Source organism: Oscarella lobularis, chromosome 9 (genome assembly GCF_947507565.1).
Source record: "Oscarella lobularis chromosome 9, ooOscLobu1.1, whole genome shotgun sequence".
NCBI classification, from domain to species: Eukaryota; Metazoa; Porifera; class Homoscleromorpha; order Homosclerophorida; family Oscarellidae; genus Oscarella; species Oscarella lobularis.
Genome location: NC_089183.1, coordinates 1,533,879 through 1,561,345, shown reverse-complemented (window position 1 = coordinate 1,561,345; position 27,467 = coordinate 1,533,879). Strand labels below are relative to the sequence as shown.

General features: G+C 43.7%; 1 protein-coding gene and 1 long non-coding RNA gene across 2 annotated transcripts; both read left to right on the top strand.

Annotated features, from left to right (window-relative positions):
• The first annotated feature begins 10,563 nt into the window (after positions 1-10,563).
• LOC136190927 (uncharacterized) lies at positions 10,564-10,924 on the top strand. The gene is made up of 3 exons (XR_010670670.1): positions 10,564-10,677; positions 10,732-10,786; positions 10,844-10,924. It is a non-coding gene; the product is annotated as an uncharacterized lncRNA (long non-coding RNA).
• Positions 10,925-23,896: 12,972 nt separating this feature from the next.
• On the top strand, positions 23,897-26,261 carry LOC136191668 (uncharacterized). The gene is made up of 7 exons (XM_065980056.1): positions 23,897-23,982; positions 24,040-24,120; positions 24,175-24,255; positions 24,337-24,405; positions 24,461-24,553; positions 24,614-24,715; positions 24,765-26,261. The coding sequence occupies exons 6-7, from the start codon at positions 24,634-24,636 to the stop codon at positions 26,108-26,110; spliced, it is 1,428 nt and encodes a 475-aa protein (XP_065836128.1). The 5' UTR covers positions 23,897-23,982; positions 24,040-24,120; positions 24,175-24,255; positions 24,337-24,405; positions 24,461-24,553; positions 24,614-24,633; the 3' UTR covers positions 26,111-26,261.
• The last annotated feature ends 1,206 nt before the right edge of the window (positions 26,262-27,467 follow it).

The following is a 27,467-nucleotide window of genomic DNA, read 5'->3' as shown; positions in this document are numbered from 1 at the left end:
AAAGAATTGAAAATTTTGAGAGCATTTGTTTGATAAGTTGAAAAAATGTTTTCGCACACTGCAAATGCAAAATACTTAGAAACCAATAACTTTATTTAAAACAATTATTTGTAAAAATGTGAAAAAAGCAAAAGAAATTATAATTATTTTAGAGCTACTTATCCTCATCCTAAGCCTCTAAAAATTTAAAAATTTGAGTTTCCGAAAATTACTCAAAAAGGTTTGTACAGCTTACCGATTTCCTTTGCAGCCGTCAGACGGCTGATGAGTCGCTTCTTTGATGCCTTCTCCATCGCATATCCAGCTGGCCTAAGGAGTCAGAAATCATCCGTGACAGGGCCACTTGTGGACTGCAGCTCGACCGTCAACGAAAATGACATTTAGTAAATATTTATATTTATTCTGTGTATAATAATAAATACAAGGCTCTCATTAGGCTCGAAGGTCCAGCCTGTTGTACGGCCTAGCGCGCGCAGCGCTCTAGTCCTCCCAACAGGCTGGACAACACTAGTTCGCCGGAAGTTGGTCGACCAATCAGAGACCAGTCAGCAGCATTCCAACTGCTCGTCTCTGATTCGCTGACGAGGTCCTTAATGTGATTTAGGCGTGACGTTCCCGACCCTAACGAAGTAACGAAGTTACGCTGACTACGCGACGCCCCGAGTTGCTCAGGCGTGCCGAAGGGGCTCTCTTCCTCAGCGAAACAACCGATCGGACGTCAGATAAGTGATATACACACTATTTGTAATGGACTCGATACTTTGCGAGAAATTTTCGGCCTTTCGTAGGAGCCAAGTTCGTCACTTTCCCATGGGTCGACGATCGCCGGAGGGTTTACGTCGCTTAGCTACTTCTTTCGGTCGTAAGTATACGCCAGAAGCAGTCCTTTTTGGGCAGTTCTGTCAGTTACGGGACATTGCGTACAGCGTAAAAGCTTTGGAGCGGAATATACATAGGCTTTTTAGCGTCCTGCGAACGTCTCATGACTCAAACAGCAGTAACTACACCGAAACGGGTCGCTGACAGTCGAATCTGTCGTCTCTGCGGTGTTGCTTTAGGAAAATCAGCGCAGCAATTCAACATTTATAAAACCGAGGAAATCGTGGAATCGCTACGCAGAATTTTGCCTTCAGAATCGTTCTCATCCGGTGATGGATTCCCAGAAATTGTTTGCTCCGTCTGCCACAGGAAGATCAAGTCTACTCGTGCTAATTGCGAAAGAATTAGACGTGTATCGACTCTTTTCAACGAAAGCTGTCAGCGAGTAGATCATAGTCCTCTATTGAGGCATTGTATTATCTGCTCAAAGTCTTCCAAAGTGGGATGGGTCCTTGATAAGTCGAATCCCTGAATTGCAGAAAATACTGCAAAACGTTGTCGAGATCGTCTGCAAGTCCGGTCTTATTTCCGACGCTGCAAGACTCTTCTAGAAAAAATATCGACAGTCGCTAAGCTTGAAGAAGAAATAGTTGAGAAATACAGTTCTGTCAAACGAACCTGGAGGATAAAGCGATTAGCCAAAACACCGGTGAACATTTTATCTTCAAGGCGCCATGCGTCCGGAAAGCACAGTCGAGTTGACTCATCTTGCCAGAAAGACTCCACTATTAGGTGCTTGTCTTTCTCTCCTGAACCTTCGAGCCAGGCTTTTACGGCAGAAATTCAGCCGAGGAAACGCAGGCGTCTATTCCCAGCTCTCCCTGTTGCAGGTGAGTGAAAGAGCTATACTTTGGTACTATCATTTGCACATTGTTGACACCGTTGAACCAGAAATCGCTCCCATTTTTTGTTCTGAAGAGACTGCTGCTGCGCTCAAGAATGCAGATGAGAGAGAGACTGAATCGGCTGAAAATCAAGCATCGTCGTCTAAAATAAGCGTATCTTCCGCTACGGTAGGTATTTGATCAGAAGTTTACCTTTTTCATGAGTTTGGCAGCGCTATATTGTTACAGATTTTATTAGAGTTTTCTGACGGCACTCACCTATCACGAACTCTTCATAAGAGTCTTCTTGAGCTGATATACGCTTTGGCTTGTTCCCGAGACGTTGACAAAATCGCCGGGGCTTCAGTTTCTCACAGTTCTATTAGGGAAAGTATCATTCAAAACATCGGCCTTCTCGTTGCCAAGGAATGCGAAGCAATCTCAAGGAAAAAAGACTTTACTTCACTTTTGCGCCAGACCAAACCGGAGCAGCTTATTTCATTCACCCTGGACAAACTCTACGCGGAATTGTTACACCATGCACCGACACTAATGAAATTTTTGGAATTCGCGTTAACAACGAAGAGAAAGCTAGATCTTCAGAGCCACAGCAGCTGTGAAAGAAAGGAACACGTTGCAGAAATACTCTCTGCCGCAATTGTACTTAAATCCCAAGACAAAGACTTGTCTGCTCTGCATCATCTCCTTTCACTTTGTCTATACCGAGGCGGAACTTCAAAACAAGCCATGACCCAAATGTCAAAATTGGGTCTCTGTACTACGAGAACAGCACTTCTTGGGAAACTAGAACAAATCAGTCAAGAGAGTGATGGAGCAGTTTTGAGGTGGAAAAGCTCTGTCGAAACCTATTTGCGAGGTAAGTTTTAGTGATGAATTCCAGTGGTTTTAATTAAGAAACTTTTGCCTAGAGCAATCTCTGCTTGAGCATCCTGTAATGTATCAGCTCGTTGGTAACAATCTCGATTTTGAGATAAATCCTCACATCGCTTCCCTACAGTACAAGAAGCAATCAATACATTGGTTCAATTTAATGGCCGTCAAGCATAGAATTTTGGCGCTTCACTTGCACGATGATGGACCCCAGCATCCTATTGAGGAAATGGAAGCTAGTTTATGTCTCCCCAGCATAGAAGAACACCTCGGGCTGAATAATAATATGATCATTTTAGTAGAGAGAGTGCTTACACAGCGCCTGCACGTTTTTCAGCAATTTGAAGCTTTGGTGATTCGTCACGTACCTCACAAGTACTCTAAAGATACAAGAGAGAAAACTGATCAGGTACGCCATTGAAAGGTGTACCTAACATTTTTATGTAAATTCTTTAAAGGTTCCGTTGGGTCTCATAATGAAGAACGAGAACGTCACGAGTGAAATGATTGATATTTTGAGAGAATCATCAAAATATGTTCCAAAATGCAATGATCGTCTTTCTCAAATATTCTTTGGAGGAGACCAACTGACATCAGAGAGGTCAAGAAATGCTCAATTGGCTATGCAGGATGGTGGCAATGACGAACAGCGACTAAATGGCCTCATCTGCAAAGCCGAGGACTGGCACGCCAAAATAAACTTTCTAAAAATAATTTTTCAAATTTTGTACAGGGAGTCGAGTGAAAGAGAACCGGGAACGTTGTCTCGACTTCAGAAACTGATCAATCGACGGTATGTTAGCAAAAAGGCAACAAAGCATGTTGCCGCCACGGAGGAATTTCTCTCACTTGTCACTGATGCCTATGTAACTCAGGTTGCAATGACTTACCTCAACATGAATTCCGTTGCTGACAAACCTGAGTTGCTTCAGAAGCAGATTAGAGACAAGGGAATCGAGGTTTTGCATTCTGTTGCGAAGGAAATTGTTAACGACTTTGTTCTGACTCATGACGCCCCGGTTGTTACTGAATATGAAAAACTTAAAAAGACTAAAGGAATAAGAGGAGACAAATATTGCTGCAGGCATCATCACTGTGAACGAGACTTTGTGTTTGAAAAAGCGAGGATTTACCACGAGGTTAAACTGCATGGCTGCACATTTGATAGAAGTGACAACGAGGCAAGCAACGTAACTGTCATTATGCTTGATAGAATTCACGCGTACGGTGCTGCACTTCTAAAGCTTGGGCTCTTATACCGAAGTTTTAAAGACGCGATTAGAGAAGGCGATGGGGAGCGCGTGTGCGCTTTGTGGAAGTTTCTCTTGCTGCATTTCTACACATACTGCCACACGAAATACGCACTAGAGGCACTGATATTAATAGTGCGATTGAATTTTACTCTCTAAGTCCCCAAAAAGCCGAGCAGCTACGATGGAATCGCTTTGTAAATACGTCTGGAAAGATTGGAAAGAACATACCTTTGGATCTTCACATGGAGCATTTAAACAATGTAACCAAGTCTTACATTAAACGATTGGGTGCCAATTTAACACCACGTGCGGCGCTGAGGTGCAGCAAAGCAGCTGGACTAACACAGATGATAGCACGAAATTTAGAAAATCGTCCGGGGTAAAACAAGCATATGGAAAACATGCAAGGCTGAAAACTGAAAAGGATTTTCTCGTTATATTGGACGAACTAAAGAATGCTCGTGTAACAGCAATCTGGCAGGGCACATCCGTCATTTGGGAAATTTTCTCAAGACGTTCTTTCAACTCTTAACCTTCAAAAGTTTTATGAATGGGTAAGGGAACATAAAGAAAAAATTGCTAAAAGAAGCGGGAACTTCGTTGACTATCAGTTAAGTTAATTAACTGTGTACAGTACAGGATTGAAATTTAAGCAAAAGTAGTCAATTGGAATCACTGTCTTCCAGAAGTTGACCGATGACAGAAGCGACTAACGGATTTCTGCTCGCCACCATTTCGCTCTCTGATTCTGAGCTGGTTTCTGATTTGGTTACGGAGCTGTCTTCGGCGTCGTCAGCCTCACAAACTGTCGCCAAAAAATCACTTGATGTAGGCATCTGACTTGCAAGATTTCTAATGCAAAATTTGTTTGGCGTGTCTTCAAAACCTCTTCTAAAACAGCCAGTATTATTTTTGCAAGGTGAGTACTTCCCAATGATGGAATCAACAAACTCAGATCGTCTACGGTAAACAGAAACGAACACTTTTGGAGTACCTCGCTTAGAACAAAGTCCGTTAGTCCACTCGTAATTGAATAACTCGTGTATGTTGAAGAAGGAGAGTAATTCATTCTCACGTCAGTAAGCAATTCTCTAACAAGTGCTAAATCTTCTTCAGAGCAATGTCTCGAACGGCCACTTATAGCTATTGATTCCAACTGCTGATTGTCTGCCAAGGTTGGAGAATATAATTCAGTTATCATTGATTTTTCAAGAGAAATAAGGTGAATGTCAGAACACGAGCAGTCTTTAGAACATACGTCACAGCATTTATGCAAAGGGGTTGGAATAAAATAAGGCCTCCAGCCAAATTCTGAAAGAATAATTTGACGTCGACAAAGTTTTGCGTTATGCACATAGCTTAGCATAACGTCGTCACATGTGCGTAGTTGCCGTTTGTGCCAATATAACACTGAAAGAGCCTGTCGCCCATCTCGTCCTCCCCGTCCAGTTTGCTGAACAAATTGTTCAATAGTATTAGGCGGTCCGTAATTGATGACGTAATGAATATCAGGGAAGTTCATCCCCATTCCGAGAGCAATGGTGGATATCACAACTCGGCAAGGATGAACCCCTTGCTGAATGCTGATGCTATAATTTCTTTGTTCTCTTTCTCGGTTGCGTTGTGATACATTCCGTACAGCCGATATGCAGGAGTCTTTGGGCAACTGGACGTTTGGTAGGATTTGGAGCCTGTGAGACTTGTTCTGAAAGCTTCGTACACAAGACCACAATCTTTTATAGTACGGCAGTAAATAATTGTTTTTGGCGTTTCAATACCTCTCTCCAATTCCTTAATCAGCCAACGGAATGTTGACGACGGATCGTCGTTGACTTCTTTTGCCATGTATTTAATTTCTGGTCTGTCAGGATTTCTTTTAATAACTTTACAATTTTTTAGCCTGCATGTGTTAATAATTTTCGTCACCGTTGCTTTAGTCGCGGTAGCTGTGAGACAGAGCACAGGAACAGAAGGCGCTGCAATGGCTCTAATTTCTGACAAGTGACCATACCATTGTCTAAAGGCAATTTCCTTCGTTCTTTTTCATTAACCCCTTCTGACAATACTAAATACATGTATCATATGTGACATACAAAAACACTAAATCGCGTTTCGCGCTTGCGCATTTTTCTACGTCGTCACGAACGTCCCGTGTAGCCGCATTAGACGCATGAAGGTATACTGGGTCTCTGTTGTCGTCGCTACTAAAGTCACGTGACCAAAACATCGGCGAAAACGGCAGAAATCGGCTGATTTTCCAAACGAAACTAAAACAATCGAACGTTTTATCGTTTCGAACACCGTTTGACGTTAAAATTTTGCGTAGAGGCTTCTATGTTCCCCAACATGACGTCAACACACCACTACGTCATCAGAAAAACGCCAAAACTGAAGAAAAGGATTGAAAACACTTGTATTTTCGTGGATGAAGTAGATTGTAGCTTTTGGGTACTTCGTGCATATTTACAATTTTTTTAGAGTGAAACAAACTAAAATATTTCAAATGTTCTTTTTTAGCGCGCGCTATTTTTTCGATGTCGTTCTTGGCTTGTTTTAGATGTTTGACCCTCTGATTGATTGTATTAGGCTATTTTTTAGCTCAGTTTTCTCGCGTTAGACGTTGATGTTGCGATTCGCTCGAAAAATCGCCGTTTTCGAAAAAGGTGCGCGCGCTAAAAGAGAGCATCGCTAGCGTTTTTTTCATTTATTCGCATCGCTATGAACGCAGAAGAAGCCGCAACTGCTATTTTGGACGTTTCGGGAGACGCCGAAGACCTCCAACTGGAAGAAGAAAATGGAACGGTGAGTTTCGAGGATCATATGCCTCATCGTTCAAGAGATCCTCTCATGGAAACATCACTTTGACAGTTGAAATGGTGTTCTTGATGTTGTAGTTTGTCAGAAAAAAAAAATCAGCGCAAAAGAACCAATTCTCTAATATATGACGTCATAAATTACTTTCTCTTTTCTAGTTGATTGGCCAATGTAAAAAGCGTCTCAAGGTAAGTTTTATTTCCTCAAACAGTTGCGTTTCCATAACAGTTACAAAAGAGTCTTCTTTACGAACACTTTAGTGTTAACAAAATCCAGACAATAAAGTGTTCCATATTGTCACAAAGGTTAATTAATATTGGCAACAGCTCTCCAAAATCCAGTATCATACCCTAATTGGAGGGCGGTTCCTTGTAAATAATCCCCACAGGATCGTTATTCCTTTCCTCAAACCGGAACGACATCTTATGACACTGTATGATCTCGGACTGAACATAGGCGACAGAACAGCCGAAACTGCCCTGTTGACGGCTTCAGCGGGAAGCTCCGGGCAACAAATTCTTAAAAGAAATTAGTTCTTGTGCAAAAAAATGTGAACATTTTTACTTTCTCTTTAGTCCCAGCTCAATTCGATATCGATCTTGCGGGCTGCATTGAATGGCTACAGCCATCATTGCTACAAAAAAAACCCATAAAAATGAAACCAAGCCCACTTGGAAAAACCATTCAAAAAGGATGCATCTCTATTCGACTAAAGTAAAACTTACCTTGAAATCTAAGTATTGAATTGATTCTAATAAAAAGACATTTAATTAAATCAGAATTTCTACTTTTGCGTCTCACCGCTCGCGGCGTCACCCGCTGTAACTAGAACGCCTGTGTGAAATAGTAAAAATGAGAAAAGATCTTTTAACTCTTCCATAAAGTTTCTCGCCAAATTCTTTCAGTTCCGTGTAAAAACTTTTCAAGTTCTTCACATATTGTTTTTTTTTCTGTTAATAAAATAACTTAAAAAATGTTTGACGTTTACGACAGCATAGATTACAATGTTCGACGTCCCGGTTTCTTAAAACAGAATTATTTGTATTTGTAAAGAATTTCTCATAAGAAAATTTCTTTACCTCTGCTATTGATTGATTTCGACGCATTACAAAATTACAGACGTCTTGCCCAAAAGAAATGGGACAACGTCCAAAAAGGCGGCGCAGAAGAAAGGAAAAAAGTAGTCGAATACCTGAAAAAAATAGGACACATATGCAAAGACGTGAAATAAAAGCCTACCTCTAGGCGGAATCTTTGCTACAATTCCCGCCTTTATAAAAAAAAAGAATAACTTAGAGGACAATATTCGCGACGCGAAGAGGCAGGGGCATTCGGCAATGACTTGTTTCTTTGGACATTGTTCGTGATGCAAAGTGCTCAGCCCTTTTCGCGCAAGCTTCTTCACTTCGACGAATGTCTTCGAAGCACCGTCGCATAATATCGAATATAAACGGGCCAGACTCTCTCGAAACACTATGTTTCCATAGTGCTTCTTTTGAACCGGAATCGAGATAACGCGGCTAAGTCCTTCAGAAAAGGAAACGGCATCACGTTCAACATCGACAATATTCTTTTTCAGGGAGCACTCCCTCAAATCCCTCATTTCGTAAACGAAGCGATAACTCTGAAGGAGAGGACTTTCTTCGTTCGCCGAAGGAAAGAAAAGAAGGCTCCTTTCACCGACGACGTCCATGAGATGTTTCGCTTTCTCTCCGTCCGTTAGACGTTTAATTAAATTGCGACGAAAAGCGATTACACCACTCGCCTAAACGATAGTAACTGACGAGAAGGTACGCGCTTTCGAGGGTCTCCTCGACGCGATCCGACATTAAGTGCTCTTCCAGGACTGTCCACTTATCCATCATCTCAGTAAATCTACGAAGATAATGCGACTCGAACCCAGTCACCGCAGTGCGTCGTTTCGCCTGTTTGCACTCGTCGCGAGGGCACGTCCAAACGCGGTCGAATTCTGGCAAACGCGACATCAAAACGAAGACGTAGCGCAACACGCCGACGGGATCAATGTTGTCGACGTCGATACGCAATTTCGGTGAAAGAAAACGGACGAGAATAGATTGGACGCTGGAATGGCTCTCGATACCGATTAAATCAGAGACAATGCCGAGTATCTCCGCTTCCGCGAAACGGTCGTTCACCGTGCACAACGTATTAAGGAGTAAGACAAGAGAAGAAGTAGCATCTTCCAACTGAAAACAAAACCACCAAAATTAATATTAAAGAAAGATAAATATTTTGTTCTAGGCTCCTATTGGACAAGGATGCATCTTTCTTAAATGGTACCTAATTTTGGGGCGACCTATATAACCAATCTCTCTAATATCGGCGAGCTAATGCAACCCTCTCATCCTTATATAAGAAACGATAAGCGAGCTGATGCTACACGCTCCCCCTTAATTAAGTGTCTTGTAGCAGTCAACTTCATAATTCGCCAATACCATGATTCCCTCAAATTGGTCTTTCGTTAACTCCGTTGACCGCTTCCTAAAGACATTGAAAAGGAACAAATACTTTTCCCTACAAATAAATAAATAAATTATAAAATATAAACTTAAAAATAACCATGCCTTTTTATCGATTTTTCCGCCCAGAGTTGTATGAGATCCTTTAGCAAGACAAGGCTCGTTGATTTCACTTCTTCAAGAGGCACATTCATTAGGAAAAGAGCCAAAAAGTGTAGAGCCTCGTTGTCGTCCACGCGAGCCAACCACTCAGCGTGAAGAGAATAAAGCCCAACCTAAAAGCCCAAAAAAATCAATAACTTAACAAATAAAGAAATAACCATGCTGCATTAATGCAGAATCAATGCTGCAGTGATGCATTGATTCTGCATCAATGCAGCATCGATTCTGCATCAATGCAGCATTGATTTTGCATGGATTCTACATCGATTCTGCATTAATGCAGAATTTGTTCTCAATCAATGCAGCACTGATTCTGCATTGATTCTGCATCGTTTATTCATCAATGCAGCATTGATTCTGCATTCTGCATATATGCAGAATCAATGCTGCATTGATGCAGAATCAATGCTACATTAATGCAGAATCGAACAGCAACGCGGTCTCGGACAAATTCTTCGAGATTCTCGTCTTCCAAAAAAGACATTGAGAATATCTAGATGATGTGATTAGAAGGCGTGTCTGGCGTGATTAGGAATTTTGACGCCGCTAGCCGGCGCCAACAACCAGCGAAGGTGCAATTATCAATTTTCAATTTGTGCATTGATTGAAAATTGATTGCTGCCAACGACAAAGAGTGCAAAAGCAATTTTGAATATCAAAATGCTAAGCAGATTATAGCAGAGCGGTGGCAAGTAAAACGTAGACGCAGAATTTAAAATTGGAAGTTGCTCAAGTGAAGTGTCGGCACGTAATACCTACGCAAAGTATTGAAAATTAAAAATTGTTTGACTTAAAAAATGCAAACCTTTTGGCAATATTCAATTATTAGAAAGTTAGCAGGCAATACTTACTTTGGCAAATCACCACCCAATTTGAAAAACAAAAAAGAACATGCAGCAAACAAGCAACAATGAACTATCTATTTTCCAAAAAATTGATATTTACTATGAACGTTTGGACCACTCACTGCTGCATTTGTTGTGCTTTTATTTTGAACAAATGCAGCGTAAATGAAGCATTTATTTATATTAAATGCAGAATTTATTCTGCATTTATTCGGAAGAATTGCAGCATAATAAATAAATGCTGCATTTATTCAAAATAATTTTTCATTTATTAAAATCTTTAGATTTCCGCATTAGTTGAAGTTCGGTAAATAGAGGCAGTGCTGCTGGCGGCTTGTCCTGAGGGAAGCGTGCGCTAACATTCGCTAACGTACGCTCTCTCTGTCTCCAGATTCTCTCATTTCTCTCTTCGTTTCACCTCGTTTCACCTCGTTTCACCATAGTTTCACTCGATGCGAAAGGCAGGAAGACCAGCGAAGAAGAAGAAATCGCCCAAATCGTACATCCCGAAGTTAGGGGGCAAAGGGAGGTGCGTTTTCTGTAGGTATGAGTGTTCATTCACTTTTTTGTCCTTTGTATTTAGCGTCGTCCCGAAGCGCAAGAAGACAACGGCGCAAGGCGCAGCTTTAGCGCTAAAGGTGCGTTTAGTAACTGTTTCATGACCATGTACGGCAGCTGTTATTACGGGGCAGCAGAGAAAGACTTAGCCAAAGCGGAAGACGCCGCCTCCGCCGTCGAACCCGCCCGCCACCGTCGTCGAACCCGCCCGCCACCGTCGTCGAACCCGCCCGCCACCGTCGTCGAACCCGCCCGCCACCGTCGTCGACGCGCCAAAGCATTCGACGCTCTGTCCGCCGTCTCCGCCGTCGAACCCGTCGTCGACGCCACTCCCCGTCGCGTCAGAGCGGACGACGCCGCCTCCGCCGTCGAACCCGTCGTCAACGCCACTCCCCGTCGCGTCAGAGCGGACGACGCCGTCTCCGCCGTCGAACCCGTCGTCGACGCCACTCCCCGTCGCGTCAGAGCGGACGACGCCGCCTCCGCCGTCGAACCCGTCGTCGACGCCACTTCCCGTCACCGTCGTCGACGCCACTCCCCGTCACCGTCGTCGACGCGCCAAAGCATTCGACGCCACTCCCCGCCGATACCATATGGTTTTGAATTTGTATATTTAAATAATTTGAAGGCGAGGTACGACTTCTGAGAAATGAAGTAAAGCAATTAAAATCGTGCGTGAGAGTGAAGATCGCAAACATGATGGGCAGTGTCAAAGTAAACAGGCATTGGGCAAATCTTCGATAGCTAAAGAACTATGCAATGTTAAAAAGGAAAATGGAAGACGAATTGGGCGTCTGGAAAAGGCTTTGCGAAGAGTTAAGCAATATTAGTTGTTTGGTTTTTGAGAACTAGTATGTATTTTTCTGTTTTAGCTATGGGAGAGAAAGAGAGTAACAGTTGATATGATTTGTGTTTGAATTTCTGATGATTCTGTTTATTGCCCTTAGAAGATATAGAAGATGCGGATGAAGTCGGCGATTTCAATTGTAGCAGTTGATATAATCTGTGTTTTATTTCTAATTTTCTCTTTAGTTTCAGAGGGAATGATTGGTAAGGTTTTTATCTAACTGAGAAAGATATTGATAAATTTTTTCAAAGCTTCATTTGAACATGGCTTGGACGAGGGTAATGACAATCAATGAAATATTTTTTGGATTTTATTTTTTGTTTTAACAGAAGAAATGGACGTCAGCAGCGATAGGGAAGAGGAGGAGGAGAAGAAAAAGAGTGTGGTAAAGACAAAAGTAATTTAAATATTTTCTAGTAGTCTAATTTTTTAGAAGCCAGCCAGGAAACGAAAAAGAACGGTACAAATTGATAAATTATTTTTGATTTTTTCACACGTTTTTTTCTAGACTTCAATGAGCGACAAGAAAAAGGTAACAACCAGATTTCATGCATGCCAGATTTTTTACATTTTCTTTTGAAATAAAAGAAAAAGCGAAGAACGTTGGTAAGACTGAATAGAGATATTTTTGAAGAATTCTGACCTTTTTCGTAGGTGGTAAAGGCTAATGAATTGGAAAAGATCAGAACCAGCACGATTCTCTGCCGGATATTGAACTTTTAGCACTTTTCGTAGCTGAGAAGGAAGGGAGTGATAAGTTTCCGGCAAAAGGTAAACCATATTTTCTAGTTTGGCTTTGATGTTAGTTAGCGTTTGTTTCGTTTCACTTTTATAGGGAAGCACTCCAAAGAAGGTAGGAAACAAATGACCTGAATTTGATTTTTGTAACGCGTTGTCTTTAGAGCCATCGCGATAGGACGGCCGAAAAGGCCAATTTTGAAGAATTGCGTAAGACTCTAATAATGAAATGCTTTTTAATAATGAAATGCTTTTAAATTTAATGCTTATATTAATTAAAGTGAACGAAGCTGAAGGCGATGGTAAAATCGCTATAACTGATTTTTGACTTTACACATTTTCTCTTGTGTAGTGCCTCTTTATCTCCTAACCGATTCGGAGAAGGGGAAAAAATTCAAGGAAAACATCGCCGACGGGGCACAAGGTGTGTTTACATATTTTATACAAGTATTACTAGTACATGTAGTATTTCGCCATAATGTAAAATCTCTCCTGAACCATTTATTGATTAGATAGTAAGTCTGCTGTATTTCAGATTTGTGGCAAAGAATTGATTGGGGACGAGCCAAATACGATGAAATGTGCAGAGTCCTCAGTTTTTTTCGTACAAAGTAAATTATTGATTTGATACATTCATTTTTAATGACAATATTTTTAGATTATATTGCCCCTTGCTGAAAAGCCAAGAAAAGAAAGCGAAGGAAGCCTATGAAATTTACGAATTTGATATTGAAAATTTTAAGACAATCAAAAATGCATTCTCGAACATAAAGAAAAATCAGGTTGAAGAACTGAAGACGGAAATGACTGCTTTTGCTAAAAAGGTGCTCTTGCGCAGGTTTGAGCCTAGTCACGTGGGCCGCATCATAGATACGACATGGAACGCGCTTCACCGCGACATGACTTTGTCGAAACGCCACGTTCCTATGGGTCGTCTTGTTTTCTAAGGTTTCCTGTATAACTTAATTCTGAATAATGCTGCATTATTTACAATACTGCTGAATTATTTAGAATAATTCAAATATTTGATGCCGAATTTGTCTCGTATAAAATTCGGCATAATAAGAAGAATAAATGCTACATTTATTCTGAATAATATTCTGAATAAATGCTGCTTTAATTAATTCTGAATAATCTTTCATTGTTTAGATTAGTTTAATCTTTTCATGCCAAATTCGTCTCGTATAGAATTCGGCATAATGTCAGAACTTAAGCGCAGAGCGACTGACGCGAAAGTTAGTAAAAATCAATGCAGAATCAGTGCTGCATTGATTGAGAACAAATTCTGCATTAATGCAGAATCGATGCTGCATTGATGCAGAACCAATGCAGAATCAATGCTGAATTGATGCGGAATTAATGCTGAATTGATGCGGAATCAATGCTGCATTGATTCTGCAATGCTGCATTGATGCAGAATCAATGCGGCATTGATGCAGAATCAATGCTGCATTGGTGCAGAATCAATGCAGAATCATTGCTGCATTGATGCCGAATGAATGCTGCATTGATGCAGAATCAATGCTGCATTGATATGCTAGTAATGAGACGTCGTCAACTGTTCCGCTCTATACTAATGAGACATCGTCAACTGTGCCGCTCTATACTAATAAGACGTCGTCAACTGTGCTGCTCTATACTAATGAGACGTCGTCAAATGCGCCGCTCTATACTAATGATACGTCGTAAACTGTGCCGTCCCAAACTAATGAGACGTCGTCAACTCTGCCGCTAAAGCTTTAAACGTCGTTTTCGCTTGATCCAAATCCGCACCGCAGTTAAAGCCCCTAATAGATATGGCTTAAAATAAAAGTACGACCAAATCGTTTTCGTACCATTCGATTACGCAATGAACCTCGTCGATCACAATTGCCAGAAGCCTATCTTGAATACCTTTGAATACCTTTAGATCGTAAAACTTCTCTAAAGGCACTATTCAAAACAGTCTCCGGACCGCAAAGAGCCAAACTAATTTTGTCTAGGTTCTCTTCCTTAGTCGACTCTGAATGAATAGCGCCGAGATACCAGCCGAATTTAGCCACTCCACTTGAGACTTGATAAGTTGTGTGAGAGGCGAGATAACCAGTACTAAAGACGGACGATGCTTTGGCCAAATCCCATCGTCAAGCAAGGACGTGGTATATGAGGGACTTCCCATATCCCGTGGGTAGCACGACAAACGTATCTTGCCGGTTCAAAACACTTGTAATTGCTTTAAGCTGCTCAGGCTTAACGAGTTGAGGAAGCTGCGGAAATCTCTTGAGGACGCACGCAGACGCAGCTCTAACGGAATCCAAAATTATCGTGCTGCTCATGGATACGCGTCGATATACGTCTGATCCTTCACCGCGGTGTCAAAAGCAATGTCCCGTAACTGACAGAACTGCCCAAAAAGGCTTCTGGCGTATACTTACAACCGAAAGAAGGTGCTAAGCGACGTAAACCCTCGGGCGATCGTCGACCCATGGGAAAGTGACGAACTTGGCTCCTACGAAAGGCCGAAAATTCCTCGCAAAGTATCGCGTCCATTACAAATAGTGTGTATATCACTTATCTGACGTCCGATCGGTTGTTTCGCTGAGGAAGAGAGCCCCTTCGGCACGCCTGAGCGACTCGGGGCGTCGCGTAGTCAGCGTAACTTTGTTACTTCGTTAGGGTCGGGAACGTCACGCCTAAATCACATTAAGGTCGTCAGCGAATCAGAGACGAGCAGTTGGAATGCTGCTGACTGGTCTCTGATTGGTCGACCAACTTCCGGCGAACTAGTGTTGTCCAGCCTATTGGGAGGACTAGAGCGCTGCGCGCGCTAGGCCTTACAACAGGCTGGACCTTCGAGCCTAGGCTTGCATGGATGGGTTTGGTCACCTGCGCTTCAGCAGCTTGCATAGCGCCTTATTCTCTTTGAAAGTGGCGGCATCATTGACGTCTCTAAAACATGCTTCTTTGGGCGAACACAGCGCCACTAGCAATATTTCACTAAAACAGAGGTAGTTAAACCTTTTTTCATATTCTTGTTTACATGCAAGTTCCTAATTAAGCTATGGACGTTGCAAGCGTCATTTCATTGCAGATGGCGTGTACGGACTTGGGGCTCCCGAGCAAAAATAGATGTCATGTTTCCAGATCTAGCAGTTGCTGCTGTCCGACGCCAATTCAGCCGATTGGAATTTGTTTTGCAAATTTTTTTAAAAGAAGTAACCACAGTGCTTAAGGAGCTATTTATTCACGTTCGCATACTAAGTCTGTTGCAAAAAGATAAAAAATTACTCCGTCGTTTTGTCAATTGACGGTATGCAAACGAAAGCGGAAGTGCAGACATTTGCAGTGGCTAAAATTTCTTCAGGCAAATTTTTCAGCTGCATCGTGTATAAAATTCTGCGTACAGGCGACCCAGTTTTTTCGACAGAAAATAGCTTTGAGTAAATACAGCCTCACGTGGACTCAATTAATGCTATGATGCAAAGTGTTAATTCAAATAGTGGACTACAGTCGTCAGAGCCAATTTTCTGTGCACAATTTAACTGCCTTGTAGAAAGACTAGTGTGTGTTGAACGACAGTGCATCCCACGTCCGATCAAAAATGGGCGTGACTTACTGTTTTACTTCCGTTTGTATCGCTTTTCTTTGCAAAAAAAGTGCTAACCTACTTCGATATGTTCTTTGGTCTTTCCTCTACCCGCAGAGATGCCTCGTTCGACGATCATTCATTTCAGATTTTAGCTGAGCGACGCGATTAAGCTTGCCTTCGACCTACGTTAGGCTATTTTTAATTAAAACAAGCGTAGTGATTTCTTTAGCAGCGGCTAATTGCATCACCTTTATCGCTTTGAGTTCTTCGAAAACTCTTTGGGCTCACCGTAACCATTCTGTGGTCGGCCGTAGGGCGATTTTTGCGCGGCGAGTGGTTAAATTACGTTAGGCTAATATGTGGCTAAACGGAACGACCTCCGCCTATTGACCTACCGCAGCATGATAAAGAGATAGCTTCTTTCCCTTCGCTTTCGAGTGTTTCTCCTGAACAAGCTCAAATTGTCGACACACGTGGAAAAGCAAATGTAGCTCTATTAGCGTACGCTCGTCGCAGAACTGTCTTTTTTTGTTTCACTGCCAAATTAGAGGAATTCGATTGTACTCCGGCTACACCGAAGACGCCGACGGTCAAAACGTCGTTTTGGCACGCGAAAGGACGAATTCTCGCAATGGGAACGCGCTCGGCGCTTGACTGGTTCGCTTCAAAGTCGGCCACGTTGATCGCGATGTCGCTAGAGTGCTCTCTGAGCCGATTGATAACGGCTGGATAACTGTGGACAGGTAAATAACTGCATAAAATCATTTTGACAAAATTATTATTTTTGCGCTTTTAACAAGCTCATCGGAGAGCCATATTTCAGTGACGTACGAGGCTCAATGAGCTGGAGATACCGGGTTCGGGAATGCAAAACAACGGTCTCTGTGGCCGAGTCGACCATGGAAAATTGGAGACGTGCTTTCGACTATTCACGGAAATAGAAGACCTCGGACTGAATCCGGATTTCCTCGACTATAGAGAAGAAGAGAGCGAGGAAGATTTTCCCGCGGAGAGTGCAGGAAACACAACTCCGCCATTGTCTCCAATATCGACTGAAGACGGCGTTTATAGTTCCGACTAATCATACTCGATTTTGCAGCCTAAAAGCGGTCGAATGCAATAAAGGTGTTTAACTCTCTCTGTTTCCAATTTGGTGTCTTTTAGAAAAGCCGGGGTTGGTTTTTAGAAAAACCTGGGGTGCCCACTTAGTTTCCAAAGGAAACTCTCCGGTGGGACTTGTACACGCGTATAGCTTTCTCCAAGGCTTCTCCAGATAAACCTTTGCGATAGAGCTTTTCGTATTCACGGACGCCGCTAAAGAGGCCCTAAATAGTGCTTGCTTCAATACGATCGAGACTCTGGGGAATCGTCGAGCGAAGCCCCCTGATTGTGTAATCACAGTGCGAACGCGTGTACTGCTGAGCAGAACACCAGAAACGCTCAATCGGGTTGAGCTCGCAGTGGAACTTTGGCAGGTAAATTACCGCGTGTCCTGAGTGGCGAACCATTTTTTCGATTTCGTTCGGTTCCGATCTGAAAACTTAAGTTTTTCCTTTGTGTCTCCAAAGATCTCTTCAAAAACGCACATAACTAGACGAGCTTGCAGGCTTCCACTGAGAGAAGGAAGAAACCTTCGACAATCAGAGAGAGAAAAGATTCTTGAGCAGTTTTGTCTTGCTTCTTTTAGCAGTCCGTCTGATATTCCTGTAGCAACTGAAGAAGTTGCGTACGTGGGGTCAGACACATTCTTCTTTTCATTTCGAGCAATGAGGTGGTAAGTCGTTTGGCGTCTTCTTTATTTATCGCCCTTTCTTGTACGCAGCTGCTGCTCCAACCACAATGATCCATTGTCTGACTACCACCGACTTGAAAATCAGAAGTTGATTTTTTCCATTCCTGAAGATAGCATTCTCTTTTGTCACAAGCACATGACTGCCCACATACATTGCAGCAGTTGTGCTTGGGATCAATCTCGATATCAATGCTCCAGCCAAACTCTTGTAGTAGAAGAAGTCGACGGCAGAGCGACGCATTCTTAACGTAATTCATCATTTTCTCGTCTGCCGTTCTCAGTTGCTTGTTGTAGTAGTACAAAAGGGCAACAGATGGGAGACGATCTCGTCCAGCTCTTCCACATTGTTGAACGTATTGTTCAATGGTGTTTGGAGGACCATAATTTATGACATACCTGATGTTGGGAAAGTCTAGTCCCATTCCGAGAGCAATCGTGGCAATAACTACTCGACATGTGCCATCTCTCTTAGCCAAGGACGAGTAAACAAACTTCTTATTCTCGTCTTCTGTTGCACTGTGGTACATTGCATAAAGTCGATTTTGCGGTATTCGTTCACAACTTGAGGACAGGAAGGATGAAGAACCAGGGAGACCAACACGAAATGCATCATATACAATGCCGCAGTCTTTAAGGCTTCTGCAGTAATTATGACACGATCAGCTTGCACTCCCAAGGCTTTCAAACTTTTAATAACCCAAGAGAAAGTTTCGTCCGCTTCGTCTGACACTTTCTGGACAACGTACCTGATCTCAGGTCGATCAGGATTGAGCTCAATCACTTTTACATTGGCCAAGAATAACGTCTTTGATATCTTTTTTCGTGTTTGTAATGTCGCCGTGGCGGTAAGACAAAGGATAGGGACTCCAGAAGGAAACAAGGCTCTTAGCTCTCCGAGACGACGATACCATTCTCGAAAAGCGTTTTCTCTTCTTTTCTTTTCGTTCATGCCCCTATACAGATAAATGCTAGTAATTGTTCCAATAAATGTATATTCACATCTACCATTCGGTAACACAATGGACTTCATCGATTACTGCAGCAACAATTCCTTCTGACACAACAGAACTTTGAATTTTGTCGCGCCATCCAGAGCAAAGAATCGCCTCTGGACTTGTGAAAAGATGAGAAACTTTGTTCTCAAGCTTCCCGTCAGGAATCATCGTGGCCGATAGAGATAGGCATCCCAGCCCTAAATTCCGCAATGTCTGCATTTGGGACTCAATCAATTGTGTCAGCGGAGACACAACTACAAGTGCAGGAGAATCGGCCGCTGTAGGGTGAAGATCATTTTGTACGAGTGGCAATAGATAGTAAATCAGCGATTTGCCGTATCCGGTTGGAAGAACAGCGAATGTGTCGTTTCCTTCCAAAACGCTCTGCAGCACCTCTAGCTGTTTGTCCTTTAAACGCGATGGCAAGGTTGGATAGCAGCTTAGAACTCGATTTACAGACGATAAAATACGCGAATCACAATAAGAGGCCATTTGCAGAACAAAAAGATGCAGCAGAGCAATTTCTCCGAATAAAAGGATCTTTAGAGTGATGCAATTAACGATAAATACCGTTTATGGTCTCGATTTGCCCAATGTAGGTAACAGTACAAGCTCATTTGACGTCATGATGGCGACGAATGGGCCTCCACATCTTTGCCGGCCTATAGAAACAGACAAAAACCACAAAGTATCGTGAACCTAAAGCTCGCGAACGCGCCGAACGTATCTGAATCGCTCTTCGCCGACTTCTTGAAGATCTTCCGGCTCCAGGCGACGTCATCCGGCTCAAAACGACGTCATGAACGTCGTCACCGTCCCAAGAAGGCGGTCCAAGTGTTTCCAGCCGAGCCAATCACCGTCCAGCAGTAGGAACTTGTAATGCTTGTCAGCGATTGGCTGGCACTGAGCACGTGAGTCACGTGCTGTCATATGTTTCCAGCCTGTTGGCAGGGATGGCGCGCGCGCTAGACCGAACAACAGGCTGGACCCTCGAGCCTACTGTAACAGCGTCATTCTGCTCTACTAATCGCTCAAACATATAATATGTTGAGTTCCAGCGCGTTTCGACGTCATTAATTAATTTATGATTAGGGGCTTTCATGGAATCTTGAATTTGCTTTAGCTTTTCAGCTGCGTTTACGCTTTTGTGAAAGTGTCCCACCAACTTCTTGCATTTTCTCTGAATATCTTCTATTGATATTTTGATGGCATTCGAAACGATGACATTTAATGTATGGGCAAAACAACCCAGCCTTGTCCAGCCCAATTTTGTTATAGCTGCAGACATATTGGAAGCATTGTCAGTCACAATAGCAACAACTTTTTCTACAATTTGCCATTCGTCAACAATGCTCTTGAGAGCATGGCTTATATTTTCAGCTGTGTGATTTTCCGTTAATAATTTTGTGCAGAGCACAACGGACTTCAATTGCCAGGATGATGTTATATAGTGACATGTCAAAGATAGGTAGCTCTGTGTGGTATTTGACGTCCAAATCAGTCGTCAGAGATAAAAACGTACTTCAGCTAGCTCTTGCTTCAGGTGTTCTTTTGTCTTTTCATACAGTGCGGCAATATCCCCTGTTATTTTTTTCTACTCGGTACGACATATTTGCGGTCTAGAACTGCCAGTAGGGCCTGAAATCCTTTGTCTTCGACAATCGACATGGGCTGCATGTCCTGACAAATCATCTTTGCTACGGCGGCTGTGATTTCCTTTTTCTTCAAAGAATGATCAAAGTATTTTTGGCTTTTTTCCAGAGTTGAGAGAAGGGTTGGCTGTACAGATAAAGATGAAGAATCTCTAATTATCTTCTTTCTGGAAGACTCGTTTTCAGCCTTTTCTTTCTGCGCCAGTTGATATTCTTTAGGATGCTTTGCTTTCAAATGCTAGAGGAGAAAATCCACTCCTATTTGTAAACGATTGATTTTGTTTTACCTTAAAAAGATTGCTAGTGTTGCCTGAGTGTTTTACTGCCTCATTGCAGAGGCTACACTTGGCTGTTGCGTTCGTCGTGACCGTGCAATACTCCCACGCTGCGCTTCGACCACGCTTTTTGGATGATCGGGGGCTTTCTTCTTTCCCAAAGGCGTGTCCTTCATCGAGCGTCACTTCTTGAACCGTCTTTTCCGCCGTTGAAGGCGTCGCGACAGGTCCAGCGATTCGTGTTAACTCGTCCGCCATTACTGCAGGCGGATGTAAGTAGTGCAAATAGAGAATGTATTGACATTAAAGAAATATCGTGTGCGCATGCGCGAGGTATCGAAGTTTCGATACCTTTTTCTTCTTTCCAAACCGATACCGATACTGCACAGTATCGGCGGTATCGTGTACCAAAGTTTCGGTATCGGCCCATCACTAACATTGCACTGTAGACAATAGTTCGTACACCGTAACAATGCCAAATTATTTTTGAACGTGACGAAATTGAAACAAATCTATTTTTAAATGTAGCTGCATGTTCTTTTTAGTCGTTTGTTTGTAAAGTGGACATAGTATATCTCAGTGATTTAGAATAAGCTATTAAAACCTGTAAGCCGGCAGTTGCATCACTTCTCGCTCACCTACCGTAAACTACCGAGTAAACGCCCATGGGCGTTTGTAGAACTTTCGTCCAGAAGAGGGGGGTGGGCGCTTACTATGTGTTTGTGCAAACCTTTCACGTAGTAAACGCCCATGTGTTGAACTGTTTTATTCAGGGACCCGTTTATGCGCGAAATGGAACTTACCGTTTCGGCGCTAGTCTTCTAAGTCACTAAAAAACCTACTTCCTCAACGTCACTTTCAGGATTGGAACTGGAGTCTGGTTCCGTGTCTTCTTCATCCGGATCTTCTTCATCATTTTCTTCAATGAAAAGAACGTCGTTGACGTATTCATCTTCACTGCCGTCTAACGCGTTGGAAATTCCGCAAACAAGAAAAGATTTGACAATGATGCCATCAGATATTTGTCTCCACGAAGCCGAGACCCAATCAATGACGTTTTGCCTTGAAGGCTGTTTTAAGTTGCCATTTGAAGTCTTTTCATCCAGGAGCTCCACGAGTCTCGAATATGGGTTACCCGAATATGTCCTTTGAAAGGCTTATTGAGGCTACGATCCATTGGCTGGACAATTGAAGTACAGCCTCCTGGAATAAAGATTACATCGGAATTGCATTCTTTGATCATAATCTGCCGGCTCTCTTTCGATTAGTGGACGGTATTGGTCAAGAATGAGTAAACGGCATTCTGGTTTCTTTCCATACGTTGTCCTAAGCCACGTATGAAACATTTCGCTTGTCATCCAACCATTCTTGCTTGCATGGACACGAACATTATCCGGAATCCTAAGAGATTTCCTTACTCTGTCACATAGCTTGCCGTTTCTCTCTTTGAAAATTAAAAAGGCTGGGAATTTTTTGCCACTTGCTGTGGCTGCTAAAGCGACTGTAAAACCTTTCTTTTCGGCTTTGGTCGTCTTGATTCGGATTGTTTTCTGACCTCGTAACGCATTGGTTCGTCTGGACGGCATGTCAAACCTCACCATAGTTTGGTCCATGTTAACAATTCGATCGAGGCGTTAAGTTCTTCTATGAGAGATCACTGGCCTACAAAATTTAGTTAAAATAAAGCGGCAGTCAATGATATAGAAATACTGCTTCACCGGCGGAAAGCGTGCAGTTTTTCTTCGTAATCGGTGGGGACAAACTGAGAAGAATTGATCCCAACTCTTAGGCCTACGCCAACTCGTTTCTTCCAACGAGATAGCCATTTATGGACTCGCAGCAAAATGAGACAATCCCAAACCTCCGACACCTTCTTTCGCGAATGCTCGAAGCTCTTTGTTGGAAACGGAAAAACCTTCTGAACGCTGATTTTCTAGGTACGAGAAAACTCTGCTATCAAGATCCTGTGACGCTACAGCGGCCCCGAGATGAATTTTTCGCTTCTTTTTTGAAGTGCCGTGGTTCAACTTCATGAGATTCGTATTTTGAATTCCACTCACGAATTCGCTTCCGGTCGACTTCGAACTCTCTTGCTGTCTTCAAAACGTTCCTCCCGTGCTGTCTGTGCCAGGTAATCGCCGAGCATTTGAATGCAACGTCGTACGATGCATGCCGCTTAGCCATTTGTACATGCGCGACTGATGCAATGCAGGTGCGCAACCGATGCAATGTCCCGTGTTTGAGAGGGCGTTTATGAGGAGTGTAACTGACCCTGTACACTATTTTAGAGCTAAAAGGGGGCTTGCTCGGGTGTGAGCGTTTACTCGGTAGTTTACGGTACATGTATGCGGCTTTATATAGAAGTAAATAAGTTGATATCAATAACGTTATAGGAATAATCCGCGAATCATGGAACTATTTGAGTTGAAGTAGACAATATTCCTAACGAGTTGAGAAAATCCCGGTTTACCTCCTAAACGACCTGTTCTATTTAATTGAAAATTTTCTCTTAAGGTTAGGGCGCCCCTACCCCTAATTATAAAGAAGTTAATAAGTTTATATTAATAGCGGTACAGGAGGTTAATTGTCGATTCATGAAACCGTGCGAGTTCCATTAGACAAAATTCTTGATATTTGGGAGTTGAGAATATCCCTGTCTACCTCCTAAACGACTGGTAGGATTAATTGAAACTTTTCTCTTAAGTTTTTGGCGTCCCTCTCTCTCATTTTAAAGAGGTGAATAAGATCATATCAATAGCCGTATAGGAGATAATCGGCGGTTCATGGAACAATGTGACTTCCAGTAGACCAAATTACTGACAAGTTCAAGTCGATAATATCCTTGTCTACCTCCTAAACGACTGTTTGGATTTATTTCAAACTTTTCTCTTAGGCTTGGGGCGCCCTTTTCCATCTTTAAATAGAAGTAAATAAGTTGATATCAATAACGGTTTAGGAAATAATCCGCGAATAATGGAACCATGTGAGTTGATGTCTACACTACTAAGATGAAAAAGACGTCACGGCCTACCGCGCGTTAAATACGGCGCGAGTAACTCTAAGCTTCGCTTCAAATTTCTTCGTTCGCGCTCGCGGCGGCCGTGCGCGAACCGCTTCCGCCGCCGTGCGACAAAAATCGTGACATTTCTATAGAAGCGCCTTCGTCGGGGTCCCCGGGATCCCGCGCACGACGTCGCTCGACGTCACCCGACGTCACCGTCACGTGATGGAAACGCTCCACGCCCCGTGCACGCCCCGTCTGTTTGGGCAGCCAATGAGGTGCCGTGCAAACGCGTGCTTCGCATTTTTTCCTCCATGGTTTTCGGTGTCAGGTCGCGCTCCATCTTCGTCTTCGTCGTATCAATCGCGTTCGCCTTTTTTTCGCTTGGCTCCGGTCTTGAAACGCGCGGTAACGTTTATTACGTTTCCTCGCAGCCAGACGGCTGTTTCAATTCATTTTTCGTAGCGTCGTCGCCTTGGTCGTCGTCGCGGCTTGCGTCTTTCCATTTTTCGTCGTCTCAATCTGCTATCGTATTGAGAAAGAACGGTAAGTCGGCCAATGCTGCGCAGCCAGACGCCTGTTCGATCGATTTTTTCGTAGCGTCGTCGCCTTCGTTGTCGTCGCGGCTCGCCTCTTCCCGTTTTTCGTCGTCGCAATCTGCTATTGTGTTGAGAAAGAACGGTAAGTCGGCCAATGCTAATTTGTTCGTAGCGCCCGGGCGCCATCGTAGCAAAAAACTTATTGTTTACTCTTCGCGCTCAGCACCGTCGCTCTCGGTGTCGTCCTTTTCGTCTTCGCTTTTTGCGCATTCGTCCTTACCTCGAAGCGACGGTATGTTCAGCTGCATGCGGCGCGTACCTCCGTGCTAAAGACCTTTTGCGTATAGTGTCGTCGTATTGGAGACTCGCCCTCTCTCATTTTCTCTTTCGATTGCCTTTATCTTCGCTTTTTGCGGCATCCTTTGATTTGAAAAAGAACGGTAATTCGGCTAACCAAACAACACCATTACTTTGCGACGTTGAAACCACCTTTTTCTTAGTGTTACTCGACTGTTTTCTCATGGCTGTGTTTCGATCGAGTTTTGGCGGGGCCGCAGCAAAGACGTTCGAGCGAATAGCAGATATTCACGACTCGCCAACGCGTAAGATTTTTTCAAGTTTTCCAACGCTTCTCGACATATTCTCTGGCAGCCTATCGTGCTGAATTCCACGCAAAGATCGATCTTCTTTCGGAGATGAAGTCGAAAGGGTCAACGAAGTATTTTCACGGATTCTTGGCCGACGAAACGGGAAGAATTCGCTTCGTTTCGTTCTATCCCGCCAAGCGCGACAAGTTCGCGGAGTACGCCCGCGCGGGCGAAGCTATTTGCTTCCGGAACGTCATCGTGAAAAGAAGCAAGATCGGAAGCGACATGGAAGTAGAAATTCAAGACAACTCCGGCTTGGGAAAGTCGCCACAGAAGATCGCCGTTGCCACCCACGTTGACCATAATCCGGAAGTTCCCGTGCGAGCGACGCTCAATGAAATCGGCCGCTTTCTACCCGGACAACTCATAGACGTGAAAGCCAAAGTCGTCGAACTCACGGACGTCAACGTCACCCGAACGCAAGTCGAAGTCGTTAAAGCCGCCATCGCCGATGGCACGGGTTTCGCCACCCTCACGATATGGGGCGGCGACATGGTGGAGAAAGTCAGGCTGCTTTCGAGCTACGACTTTCGAGTTTGCGTCAAAGCCATGTCCGAATCCGACGGCCATCAGCTGTTTACTCCTCGCGTCGGTGCTCAAATTAACGCTATCGAAAATTTGCACAACGTCGTTACCGTTCCTTTTTCCCTCGGAGAAAAGCCGTCTACGCTGAAGGACGCCAAAGTGATATCTGCTGGGAACTTCGACGTCGTCTACAAATGCCCGTCGTGCAATAAAGGCAATACTTCGCCCGTCGAACCGCACTCCGAATATTGCCGATGTTCGTCTTGCGGCGATCTGAGTTTGCTAGAAGCCTGCGACCGGGAAACGAGAACCGTCCTGACCATCAAGAGCCAGTCAATCAAACTCCATCTGACGGCCGACTCCCAGCAAATGGAAGCGATCTGCCAGAAACCGCTCGATTTGATCGAACGATCTACATTTCTTCGTGCTCCGAAATTCACTCTCAAATACACTGCCGATCGTCGAATTGTCGCTGTTTTTCGCCATGATTCATGTCAGGACGACGTCGGCGACCATTCCTCAACATCCTCAGGAATCAATGCCGGCACTACATTTGGAATCACTACCGCCGCTTCGTCTGAAGTCGCCGCCGCTTCGTCTGAAGTCGCCGCCGCCGCTTCGTCTGATGTCACTGTCGGCGCTTCGTCTGAAGTCGCTGCCGCCGTTCGCGCTGTTGAATCCGGCATTCCGAATCCCACTTCTGCGCGTCGACGTCTGGCCAAGAGTTTTTCCGTTTCTGCCTCCGGTGACGCCCCGAAACCGATGGATTGCGACGATCCTGAGACGAAGGAACCTCCGCGTGCGAAAAGACTTCTACACAAATGATCGGATACTTCTCATTTCGGCCCGTTGGTCGAACTTCTTAATATACCGCCCCGTTGGTGGTTTCGCGTGATCCTTATGATGTGATTCGATCGTCCCGTTGACGATCGGGAGACCTTTAGGTCATTCATCTCATCTAATAAACCTTGAAGCAATGCATCCATTTATCACTCAACATACACACGTGATACCACGCGCGCTAGCCGTTTCTTTCGCTGCTCGGCCGTACCGCTATTTCGCCTCTTTTGCTCTTGCGTTCCATTCGATTCATCGTTATTTCGACACCAGTCACCTTTCTTTTCCAAATTGTTTCCGTGACCAAGTCCTTTCGAGCCTTGCGAACGAAAGAAATAGTCCGATCATTTCGAAGCTTTCCATCGCCTCGAGTCCGCTGCCACAAGAGTTTACGAAGTTCGTCTTGCTCTTTTTTTGAACCAATCGCAAACGGGTCGTACACGGGCGACGCTACAGCCACAAGTACGTTTGCAGTTCCCTTGAAAGAGGCCCCGGTCGTTGAGTCTCACAACGAATTTTTTCTCTTCTCTCTAGATTGCCTGTCAGAAATCGCCCATTTATTCGTTGTCAAAACTCACTTCACGACCCTCACGTACAAGTACACGTTAATGTATCGCTCGAATTAGGCCCCCTTATGCACTGTCTTTCATTAGATTCTTCGTCGAAGTACGTCTACTTCGACAAAGCTTTACCGCTTATCTTGCTTCATTGCTTAACGCTTCATACCGCTTATTTGCTTATTTCACTTCTTATCCGATGAAGCGAAATCTTCCTGAGGACCGATACTCCACCCCTCCGAAAAGAAAGTCCCACGACGAATCAGAACCTTCGGCATCAACGTCACTCCCTCCTAATCTAGCTCAATCCGATCATTCATATTCTTCTACTTCTCAAACACTAGGTGAAACATATGTCACTGCCCAGCAACCACAGCCCAGTCACTTAGATCATTCATACTCTGCACCAGTTACTCATCAAGCTTGACCCACCGTCTGTGTCTCCCATTACCCAAATAATTGATCATACGTATTCTACTACGCATAGCAGTCTCCCAACTGAAAGGAATAGTTCGCCCACTGTTTCTCCGTAAACAATCTGTGTCGATCTACGCCCATCAGATCAAAGTTCAACGCTCAGCATTATCAGACCTCCCGTCAGAAACGCCATTTTCCGATTTCCATCCTCTCCATCGTCATCAACCACTCCCAGAACGTTTATCTTTCCTCTTTTCCCCACACTGCCCTTTGGTTGGACATCGCGACCGCTTCAACTTCGAACTTCTACTAATAGGCCACTTTCTCCTGTTACACATCTTCGCACTTCACCTCTTCCTCAACAAAATTCT

Bases quoted from the DNA above. Each gene is read 5' to 3' on its own strand.
- LOC136191668 (XM_065980056.1), top strand. From the start codon at position 24,634: ATGGCTGTGTTTCGATCGAGTTTTGGCGGGGCCGCAGCAAAGACGTTC. The intron at 24,716-24,764 runs GTAAGATTTTTT...ATTCTCTGGCAG, and splicing joins TATTCACGACTCGCCAACGC to CCTATCGTGCTGAATTCCAC.